Source organism: Spermophilus citellus (assembly GCF_964194105.1).
Source record: "Spermophilus citellus genome assembly, chromosome: 9".
Classification (NCBI taxonomy): Eukaryota; Metazoa; Chordata; class Mammalia; order Rodentia; family Sciuridae; genus Spermophilus; species Spermophilus citellus.
Window position 1 is genome coordinate 21,703,887 of NC_138191.1, and position 11,874 is coordinate 21,715,760.

At 41.4% G+C, this 11,874-nt stretch overlaps 1 protein-coding gene across 3 annotated transcripts in view; it reads right to left on the reverse strand.

Annotated features, from left to right (window-relative positions):
* MAGI3 (membrane associated guanylate kinase, WW and PDZ domain containing 3) overlaps positions 1–9,465 on the reverse strand; it is a 225,741-nt gene extending 216,276 nt beyond the window's left edge. For all 3 annotated transcript variants that reach the window (XM_081307115.1, XM_081307114.1, XM_081307116.1), the window contains exon 1: positions 8,581–9,465. In XM_081307115.1, coding sequence (XP_081163241.1) covers positions 8,581–8,896 — 316 coding nt within the window. In that variant the 5' untranslated portion in view covers positions 8,897–9,465. The remainder of the gene's footprint in view (positions 1–8,580) is intronic.
* Between the last annotated feature and the right edge of the window lie 2,409 nt (positions 9,466–11,874).

Consider the following 11,874-nt stretch of genomic DNA (forward strand, 5'->3'; position numbering starts at 1 on the left):
TTTCCTGTTGAGGTGTACAATACAAGATACTTATTGCAAACTAGATAACCCTACCAAAGAATAATATCATTCCAAAACTATTCCATTAAAGTGGATTTTTAAAAGTTATTTAATTGGAAGAAAAAAACAAAGACAATTCAACTTAACTCTGTGTAAGTTCAGAAATAAGCATTTGCTAATAAACAAATGCTTATTTTTTTCCTCCCTTGTATTTTCATTCATAAAACTACTTCTCTTAAATATCATGTACAGTAAAATCCCACTTTTCATAGTCATATGTAATTACCAATCAGAACAAAGAGCTAAAGTGTAGCCACTCACAAACTTTCCTGAAGCAAGAAAAATAATTATGTGTTTAAAATTCAATGAAAAAAAAAACTGTAACAATAGCAAAGAAGCTAAGATTCCAGAAAGTATGAAGTAGATCCATTACTGTTCACATTACAAACTCGAGAAAATAAAAAGATAGTCCACTAAATAGAACAGATCATAACTATTAACAAATTGGATCTTAATAGTTTTTTAAAATCACTAAACTCGGGCTGGGGATGTGGCTCAAGTGGTAGTGCACTCGCCTGGTATGCACGAGGCCCTGGGTTCAATCCTCAGCACCACATAAAAATAAAATAAAGATGTTGTGTCCACCAAAAACTAAGAAATAAATATTTTTTAAAATTCTCTCTCTCCCTTTAAAAAAAATAATAACTAAACTCAACTACAGCAGCAAAGTTTAGCTCTTTGTATTTCTTACTGAGTCTCTAAAACAGTATCTCTAGTTGTGTTAATAAAACAAAGTACATTAATAATTTATACATGTAATCTGTCCTTTCCTGGGTATTCAGATATATCATAAGTCAAGTTATCATCCTCAACCCGTCTGCCCTGGCCACAGGATGACTGAAATGGTGGAGGGACTTACTTCTCAGAACCACTGTGAAAGAACTGAATGGCTCAATCAAGATAAATTATTTGAATAGCAGAGAAAAGGAAATATAATGATGCCACTCTTGTCACTGCAAGCCAATCAGCTGTGACTACAACTAAGGAGAAACTAAGGTTAAGATTGAAAAATATTTTCAGGTCCTTTTTTGCAACACTAGCAAATTGGCTTTCCCCATAAAACTGACCAGGGTTCCAAAACAACTCAAATAAGCCTATTAACCAAAAAGAATAGTACTAATGGCTATATTTTAGCTACATAATGGCTTAAATAAAAATACTCATAGTACTACATTATGAGTTGAAAATGAGGCTAAAGACAAAAAGATCATTAAGCCCCTTACCAGCACTATTGCTAGAAGAAAACACATTTCAAGTTCCAATTAAAAAAAAAAACTTATAGGGGAATTCATAATGAAGCAACCTATACATTTAAACAATTAATGATTTTCCCTCTACTTTGTAATTATTCTATAATGTAGATTTTATGCTTTTGTACAAAATAAAAGCTTTTCTACACACACACACACACACACACACACACACACACACACACACACACGAGAAACTATTGAAGCCAGGTGCAGTGGTACTTGCCTATGATCCAGCTACTTCAGAGGCTGAGGCGGAAGGATAACAAGTTCGAGGCCACCTAGGCAATTTAGTAAGGAGACTCTGTCTCAAAATCAGGGATGTAGCTCAGTGTAGTGGTGCAGCACCCCTAGGTTTAATTCCCAGTACAGCAAAATATATATATGGGGCGGGGATGGGGGAGGGGAAGAAAGCGGAGGGTGAGGGGAAAGACACCACACTGTAGACCTTTCTGTACTGAACGTTCTTGCCCTCTGTTTTTCTCTTCCTCTGCTTCTTACAAGCTACTATGAAAAAGATCCCAATTCTACTCTACCAAAACCCATCCATCTTTAAAGGCCAGGATAAGTTCAAAATTCTTTACAATTCCCTCCAACCAGCCAAGTCAGATAATAAGGGCAGGTAGTAAGACCCTACCAAGATATAAAAAAAGAATGAAACCTATCTTTTACCTCACTTACACATGTAAGTTCCACAAATTCATTATGCACACCCAAGTTAAGATAATTTCTTAGAATTAAAAGACACATTTGTAATGAAATATACCTATTTATTAAAGCATATCACTCCATCTGGTATTTGATCAAAAGAAAAAAAAAAAAAAAAACAGCATCTGACTGCAACAAGGGTGACACAGAGGTCCCAGTGCTGTACTTTATGGGCAACTTAAGAAGTTTTGAAAAAATAATTTTATATATTTGATTTCCTTCTTTTGGAGACTTGAGAACCCAAATCCTTGCTAAGATATAACTCCACAACCAATTTTTAGAACAGCACACTACAGAGCCAATTAATGAGTCTAGTTTTTAGCAAAATTCATACAACTTACCTAGAGTTTTTGTTTGTTTTGGGGTATTGGAGATTGAACTCAGGGGCGCTTTACCACTGAGCCACATCCCCAGCCCTACTTTGTATTTTGTTTAGAGACAGGGTCTCACTTGAGTTGCTTAGCACATTGCCTTTGCTGAGGGTGACTTTGAACTCGAGATCCTCCCTCTCAGCCTCCTTAGCCACTGGGATTAAGGTGTGCACCACAGTACCCCACTAGAGTTTTAAATACTGTAAGAAAAGTAAAAAGAATAAAACCTTTCTTATAAGTATTTGATACCAAAGAGTTCTTAAGCTCCCACAAAGCAGATGACCTCTTAAAAACAGAGACCATTTCTGACTCATCACCACAGTTGCTACTGTGGTGCTGGGGATCACACACAGGGTCTGGTACCTATTAAGCAAGCATTCTACCAACAAGCTAAGCTCCCTGCTCCTAACTCATTTTATGTCCCCAATATTAGGTCAGTGCTAGCATCTCTCAGAGGGGGTGGCATCAGTCAGTGCTGAGGGAATGAATATGTGCCAATAGTATAACTTTTCATTCTCTCTTGATAAAGTCAAGCAAGCACCTTCTCTTGGAAATCATTCTGAATAATATTCATTCTTCTCATTCTTCAGAGAAAAAGAAGAACAAGGAATGGATTTGCTTCTCTTCTCCCCAAAACAAGTCTCTTGACAACACCAAGCTCCAAGCTACTGAAAACCACGGTCAGCAACAGGTTTAAATTCAGAGTATCCATTCTATCAAAATATAATATTTCAAGAAACATTTTCTTTAAACAAAATATGAGAAGAGAATGAAAAATAATTACAAATGGCACAATTCTCATCTTTAATACCACAATACTTATCCTATGTTAAATCATCAGAAACTGGTTTTGAAATTTATAGTTTAAAATTGGTAGGTACTATTAAAATAGTTCAAAGATGAAATTCTCCCATAACACACTCCAGAAACCCTGAATAACCAGGACATTTACAAAGCACTTGGGGGTTACATAGTAAAAACGCTGTATCAGTTTATTCACCTAAGAAGACTAGGCTCTGGCTTCATTTAGTCAGATAGTGAAACAAATTTAGATTTGTTTTACCATCAACTTATGTAAATTAGTGACCAGATTTTTAAAAACCACTGAAATCTGTCCCTCATTGTATTTTTTTTAATATTTATTTTTTAGTTGTAGCTGGGCACAATATCTTTGTTTTATTTATTTTTATGTGGTGCTGAGGATCAAACCCAGGGCCTCGAATGTGCTAGGTGAGCGCTCTAATGCTGAGCCACAACCCCAGCCCTCACAAGAGGTTGTATTAAGGACCTCAGAGAAAAAATAATGTATATTCCCCAGGAACAGAGAGTTGTGTTGCATGAAAATCAGTTTTAGCAATAAACGGAAAAAAAAATTTTAAATCATCTGAAAAGTGATAGGGCCAAATGTTAAATGTGTATACCACTAAGATAGAAAGTAATCAAAGAACTTTGGGCTGGGGTTGTAGCTGGGTGGCAGAGCGCTTGCCTCGCATGCATGAGGCACTGGGTTCGATCCTTAGCATCACATTAAATAAATAAATATTTTTTTTCTTAAAGTAATCAAAGAACTTTTTAAAGTCAACCCAGGAAAATAAAATTTACAGTCTAAATTATAAGAAGTTTGGAGGTATGGGCAGGATTAATAAAGCAACCAGAGTATAATACTAAAAAAAAAATGAACAAAATTAAATATACCTAATATGTTTAAATATAGTAAGTATTCCTACAATATGATGGACAGAAAAAAAAGTTTAAATACAAGAATGTTATAATGGAATAAAAATCAAAATCTAAGCAAATCAGAGTTCTGGTGGTATGGTATAAGCCCATTACTCATGATTAAAGGTATCAATGAACAGAGTCCTGAACTTTAAACCCCTGAGTTATTAAAACTCTTAGAACAACAACAACAAATTGCTACCAAGAGCTGGAAAAGCAGGAAAGTTTCACATTTAAAGTTTATCAAAATTTGATCTTGTTTTCACTAACAAAGGAGCTACTTCACCAATTCTCTAGTTTCAGTTGTTTAAAGAAAGGCAAATGTAATTTGTTACATTGCATACAGGAGGCTAGCAATTAACTGTCATTTCTCTTACTCTTCTTCAAAAGATACAACCACCAAAAACAACTGATGAAAATCCTAAATTACACACTAAACAAACAAACAAACAAAAAAACTAACAAAAAGATCCAAGAGTTAAGAAAAGAAAGGCAGAGAGTTTTCATTATTTGCATATTATAAACATTTCTTAATTTAAGATATTTAGTAATGTTTCTTCACCAATGGGGAATGTATTTATAGGAAGGAGTTAATTTTAACACAATCCCCTTAGAAACCAGATGTCCCAGCATCAGTGATTAAGACTTTTACCTTTATCTAATTAACATTGTACAAGTTCTCTTTCAAATTCGTTTTTATTTAAACAAACTATACCATTTTTCCCTGTGGTGCATCCCTAGATGTAAGACTAGAGTTAGGGCTGGGGATGTGGCTCAAGCGGTAACACGCTCGCCTGGCACGCGTAGGGCGCTGGGTTCGATCCTCGGCACCACATAAAAATAAAATACAGATGTTGTGCCCACCGAAAACTGAAAAATAAATATTTAAAAATATCTCTCTCTCTCTCTCTCTCTCTCTCTCTCTCTCTCTAAAAAAAAGAAAAAAAAAGACTAGAGTTAGGGGAATTAAATGCAGAGTGTGCACGAGGCACTAGAGGATGACACCATGTACTGACTGTATCACTACTTAACAACCTTTGGAATAAACTAAATAATTTACAACTACAGAAATATGTATTTAAAGGTGCACTAAGAAGCAAATATTTGTGTGGATAAAACTCTGAATGTTCACCATTTTGGAACAAAATTAACTTGTCTCATTAATGAAGACAGAAACTGGTTTAATTATATACACTGAAGTATAATCAAATTAACTGGGCTGGGGTTGTGGCTCAATGATAGAGCACTTGCCTAGCAAGTGTAAGGCAATGGTTCGATACTCAGCACCACATAAAAAATAAATAAAATTATTGTGTCCTTCTACAACTAATTTTTTTTTCAAAAAGAAAATCAAATTAACTAATCCTGGCCACAGGACTATATCATGAAACAATTTCAGCAAAGGTCCAAAGTTCAACTTCCTTTACTACTGGAAAAATACAAAGTTCAAATTCAAGTGACAACTTTTTTCTTGGAAGAAAAATAAACACACAGGGTCATAACTAAGAAACAGGTGATAACTTTTGCCAATGAATAGAAGGCACTAAAGATTCTTCTAGAAGCAGGAAAAGTCCTGATGTTGAGTTCTGTATTAACACTAAAACAATAAGAAATTCCCCAATTCTCCCAGGAAAAGTCTTAGATTAGGAACCAAATTTTAAAGAGCTATTTTTCACTTACCCCTTATAGATTATAACAAAATTTTTAAAAAGAAGGAAAAAAAGCTCTAAATCAAAACCTGAGGCACTGACTGCTAGAGAGAACCCTTATTAAATGATTTGGTTGATGGTAAGGCTCTGGCTGCACTCTCTGACTAGATGAAAGGAATAAAGAGAGGAAGAATCAATGCTGTAGCAGCCACGTCCTATACCATCCAGTTCATCTTTCTGCCATGAACTTTGTCAGAAGCCAATATGAGATCATTCCCCATGAATATTACATCTTACAGAAATAGTTACATTTCATTCTTACAATATGCTAGCTTCTAAATGACATGTTGTGAATACAGTTTAACAAAGAGTTACCAGTTGAGATAAGAGACAGAGTGGGAAGTGCACTCTACAACACCTTATGAAATTGAAAAATCCATTTTACAAAGTTTAAAGGGAAAAAGTGAGCAGAGGAAATTTCTTTTTAAAATCTCTATACTCTGTATGTTCACCCTTTTCTAAATGAATAACAACAGTATAGAATCTCTGCCACCTCCGGAGATAATATTTATGCTGTTTTTAAGGAAAATCAAAGTTCTACAAATAACCTCCTCAAGTTCTTATTTAAAGTCTTGTGTTTAACCTGCAAAAAATCTGTTTCATAATAAATTTTATTTTTAAGCAAAGCCAGTTAATATAATACCTAACATGAAAAATCAAAATTTTAAAATGACAACTTGCTTAGAAACAAAAATATTAATTTCAGATGACATATTGATTCCACTGTGACAGACACAGTGGAATCCACTTGAAATTAATGATGCAGAGCCTGTCATAAAAAAAATTAGTATTCAGACTTATTAATGATCATAAAACATGCTGCAGCCATTTAATATGCTATTCCCTTCATTTTGGCTAAATATTTAAAATAGGAAAGTGCCTTTGGTTGTCAAGGGGGCAAAATTTTATTACTATAAAAATGGTAACTTCAGTTTGGGGCACCCAAACTCAACACAACACCACTGTGTTTACTCAACACAATTAACACCACTGCACACACTCTAAACCTTGAAATATCTTCTTAAATTTCATGTAAAGGTTGAAAAATGAATAACATACAAACAAGACTAATGCTAATTAAAGAGCTATCTCTTTAGTCTTCTAAAAGAATCAACATCATTTGGAATACACCAGCTTCCTTCCTCATCAACTTTAAGACTGTTTTTTACATGAGAATTATACTCTTAGCCATGTCCCAACTAATCAAAACAAAGCAATGATGCAGATGTTCTCTTGATTCACTGACTCATGGGATCTGAAGTAAATGGCACCTAGCTAGTAAATGCTGCCTATATAGTACTTTGTATATTACAGACGTGCCTACTGGCTGAATTACAACCCCATAAGTCTCTTCTGTACCCTTCACATATGGCTTTAGAAGTTAGGGCTAAGAAAGAATCGTACAACTTGAAAACTAAAGGCTGTTTAAAGTCAGCCAGAGTTCTAAAAAATATTAACAAAACTTCACATAATCCCTTTAACTTAAAATGAATATGACAGAATAGGCTATATGAAGAAAATCTTAAGATTGTAGGTCTATGTGAGTGTGTGTGTATACATACCCACAATACACATATGTATACTGCATCACAAACAATCAGTTCATGTAAAGCTCAAGGACTTTTAAAGATATTTCCAAAGTTAGCTGCTGAGAATGAAAAAAAAAATGTGAGGGAGACAGCATGTTAAATTCTTATGCAGAATTTTCTCGAATTTTGCAATGAAGGGATGAACTGATATCTAGACCATGGCACTATTAGATAGCTCATTGTTATTTTTTACACTATATATTAATAGAACACATTCAATCAAACAGTCTGATTTCTAATAACGTTGTAACCATAATTCACCTACAGACATCTCAAATGACAGAACCACATTCTACCAATGCTGAAACAACAACATTCTCAACAATAAATTCATGAGACTACTACATACTACCAGATCTCACTGTACGCAGTCTGATCAATGGTTTGAAACTGGCAAGTAGGCTATAAAGGTAACGTGCTTTGCTGCAGATTTTACTAACATAAAGACACCACAGCAACAGGGGATCTTTTTACCTACCGCTTCAACAAATTCTGTAAAATCAAAAGCTTTACAACAGCATTTACATAGCTAGGCACTTAGATTTTCCTTCAAAACCCTGACTCTATTCACCAGCTCCCCGCAAGAGTAGACCACTGCCACATAGAACATATTGCATACCCTTGCCGGTACCCAGACACCTGAACCACTTGGACTGACAGAGTTTGGCTGTCAGCTCCGAGACATCTGCTGGTGTGCAAGAAACACTGAAAACAGCTAAACCCTCCCAGGTATTCTAAGTGGTAACCTTGGCACCAACTGTCTCCAATAGTAAAGACCTTTTTCCCTGTTGGAAGATGTACAAGATTTCACACACACACACACACACACACACACGGGGGGGGGGGGGTCAATCTTAAGGCTCTTTTTCACAAAGACAGCCGCAAAGGGCTGGCATTCTGTAGTCAAAAACTCTTGTCTGCGTTGGGAAACAGATTACGAATTTAGGAAACCCAGCTGCCCGTTGCAATTTGGTGACAGCTCGCAGAGCAGCCCAGCCAAACCAGAGCTCAGTTTTCCTACGGGCAAAATGGGAATCACCAGCGACACCCCTCCCCCTCGCCAGGGGTCAGGCACACCCCAGAGGTCTCAGAGCACCCGGGATGAGAAGTGGTGGGGGTTGCCGCTTCTCCAGGACCACCCCCTACCCCGCGACGGACAGGCAGGGCCCGGTACCTGGCTTCACCGTCTTGAGACGGATGGGCTCGCGGAAGTGGCGGATGACAGCCAGGGTGTCCCGGTTGGTGAGCCCACTGACAGGCGTCCCGTTCACCTCCAGCAGCACATCCCCGGGGCTGGGCGCCTTGCCCGAGACGACGCAGCAGGTGCCCCCGCCGGGCTCCTCGCGGAGCCGCCCCAGGTAGGGGAACTCGCCGCGCTCGGCGCCTCCCCGGATCTCGGCGCCGAAGTCGCCCGGGGGCCCGGCCCAGGACACCGCGCACTCCTGCACCTTGCTGAGCCAGTGCTTCTTCTTCTTCAGCGTCTTCGACATCCCGAACCCCGCTGCACCATGGGGGAGACCCCGCGCGGGCGGCCGGGGCGCGCCGCTCCGGCCCCTTCTCAGCCCGGGGCCCCGAGCGGCCCACGCAGCCCGGCCAGGGGGGCCTCGCCGCTCCGGCCCCCCTAGACCACAGCCCGCCGAGGGTCCGGCCGCTCCGAACCCCGAGACGCCCCCCGGACGCCCCGCCTGGCCACGCTCCCCGGGGCTGGCCGGGCTCTGCAAGGGCCACCGCGGGTGAGGCTGAAGAAAGGAAACGGGAATGGTCCCCGGGCGGTTCCAGCAGGGGTTTCGGGCGGGGTCACTGCCGTCGGCTGGCCCCCGGGCTTGGCGCCCGAGCGGCGGGAAAGGCTGAGGCAGGGGGGCGGGGAGGCCGGGGAGGGAAGAGCCGGAACGGGAAAAATCCGTCGGGGGCGCGCAGAAGCGCGCGTAGAACCGTCGCCGGATCGACCGCGGCCGCTGCGGAGCCGGAGCGCGGAGACCAACGCCTGCCGGAGCTGCCAGGAAACTGCCGCTTTCAAACCCGCCGCAACCTCCTCCTCCTTCTTCCCCTCCCCCCGCCCTCGCCCATCCCTCCACCAGAGCCCCGCCCCCTCCCACCGCGCGGCGCCCGGCGCGCTGCCGTCACCGACCGGGCGCTTGGGAACGAGCCCAGCACTCTACTCTCGCGCCGGGGATTGGCCCCCGGCGGGAAGGGGGCGGATCCTCGGCGGGAATGAGGGCCGATGATTGGTTGGTGGGAGTGGAGGAGGCGGGCAATAGAATGACTGAAGTTGAGAGAGGGTGGAAAAAAGAAGTTTGGAGAGTGAGGGAGGGCCAGTGGGGAGGGGCTGGGGAGTGGAGTCGGACTGCGGGTCGCGGAGCTGGGAGAGGCCCTCCGCCCCGTGGGGGGAGCCAAGGAAAACTCGGGCACCAAGTAACCGAACTCCTCGAGGTGGGGGGCGTGGCTGGTCAACCCGGCGGAGATGGGGGCGGAGCCCGAGTGGGGCGCCACCGAGTAGCCGGCGGCGTGCCTAGATTACCAGACCCAGCCGAGTCCCGAGCGGCCTGAGGTGGCGGCGCCTTTGGAGTGGCTTGTTGTTACAACTTACATTGACTCAGTGTTGCTTTATTCCTTCATTTCCTCAAAAAAATGTTAACTGAAAGCCCGTGAAAGCACACTTTAGGAGTCCCGTTGATAGAAGGTCAAAGAGAGCCCTGCTGTGCGCCATCAGGCAAATGAGATAGCCTCTCTGAATCAAGCATCCATCCTGAGCTAAAAGCAAAGACGCTTATACCTATATTCCCCAGATACTGTGAAGAGTACAACAGAAACAGCATCTGCATAGTGCCTGGCAGAGGATTGATGCTTCTTAATATTTAGTAGCTGAGGATGACGACGATTTTTGTGTCAGGTGGAAATTGTGCTAGCTTTGGGGGTTCAAAGATGAAGAAATTAAGAGGCCCTTCTCATCAGGAGGTTGCAGTTTTCTGGAAGACCCCGACAAGTCAGCAGATCACCTAGGGTGGGAGTGGAGGTAGAAAGTGGTTTGGGAACTAGCCTCAAAGTCTGCCAACCTGAGTTGAGCCCTCGCAAGCTATTTACCTACTGTTTGACCTTAGCCAAATCTCTGCTTCAAGTTTACTCATCTGTGAAGGAGGAGGGAAAAGTAGCACTAAATAGAGACCTGAGATCCCTTCCAGCGCTAATTTTTCAGAAACTCCTCCTGAGCCTTCCCTCCTTCAGAATTGACTCACACTTTTTCCTGTCTTTGGCATACTCTTAACCATCTCTCTTTAAAATCCTGTCCATCCTCACCCTAGAAGCCATCTTTTCCAGGTAGCCGCCTCTGATTTCTTGGTCTTCCTGGGCCAAGTGTTTTCTCTGAGCTATGACACTTTGTTTCACTTTTGAGACATGACATTTATGTGGTCTGTCTTCCTTTAATGATAGCAGATATCCTTTATTTAAACTGTGAATAACTCCACACGATCTCACCACATCTCAGACTGGACCAAGCTTCCACAGCTGCAGTGATTTCTTTCACACCATTGTATCAGTCAGGCTCCTGGCATGAAAAAAAAATTGGCACTTTACAAAGAAGCAGGCAGGGTGTGGGAAACCACAAGGCAAGTGTGGAACCCTGGGGCTACCAGCTCCTAGAACTGTGGAAGCCAGACTCAGGTGCTGAGGGCTGCCTGACTAGAGCCTGTGACCTTCAGTCACCTGACGCAGTCAGCCTAAGTAATCACACAAGAAAGAAGCCAGAGATTTATGTGGTACTCCCCACCCTCCTCCATCCTGCTGATGCCTCCCAATGGCCAAATCCAACCAGAAGCCAGAGAGCAAGGAAGGCCTTTGATGCAGTCTGAATTAGCCAAGCCTCATGATGAAGAAGCTGCATCTGGAGTGAAAAGGAGGAAATATTTAGCACAGATATCATGTGGATTGTTCAGATATTCCAGAACTCAGATAAAGTTATTATTTTTTAACAGTGACCTACGCTAATGGATTCCTAGATGAAATCTTGATAATCTTCACATCATCTATTTTTGTTGAAATTGGGTAAACATCTTTCCCTGTCTAGATTGTATCTCTTAAAATGCCTTTGGCCATAAGGAACAAAATATCTGATAAACAATAGCTTAAAACATGTGGTCATTTATTAGATCTTTAACATAAAGTTCAAAGGTAGGTAGTTTCAAATTTAGTCGAGCAGCACAATTATGTCATCAAGGAGCCAAGTTCTTTCTGTGTTTGCTCTCTGTCATGTTATGCCTATTATTGGCTTTTATCACCAAGATTGTCAACCTCTTAATTACAGTGTGGCTGCCACAACTCCAGACATCACATCCTCAGAGGTTGTTGTATGAAGAAGGGAAAGGAAGGAAATTCTCCTCACATTTTTATGAGGGAGAAAACTCTTTCCTAGAATGCTGCCCAGTAGAATCCCCCTTTTGGGCTAGAAAAATGGTCAGATGCCCACCTTAGA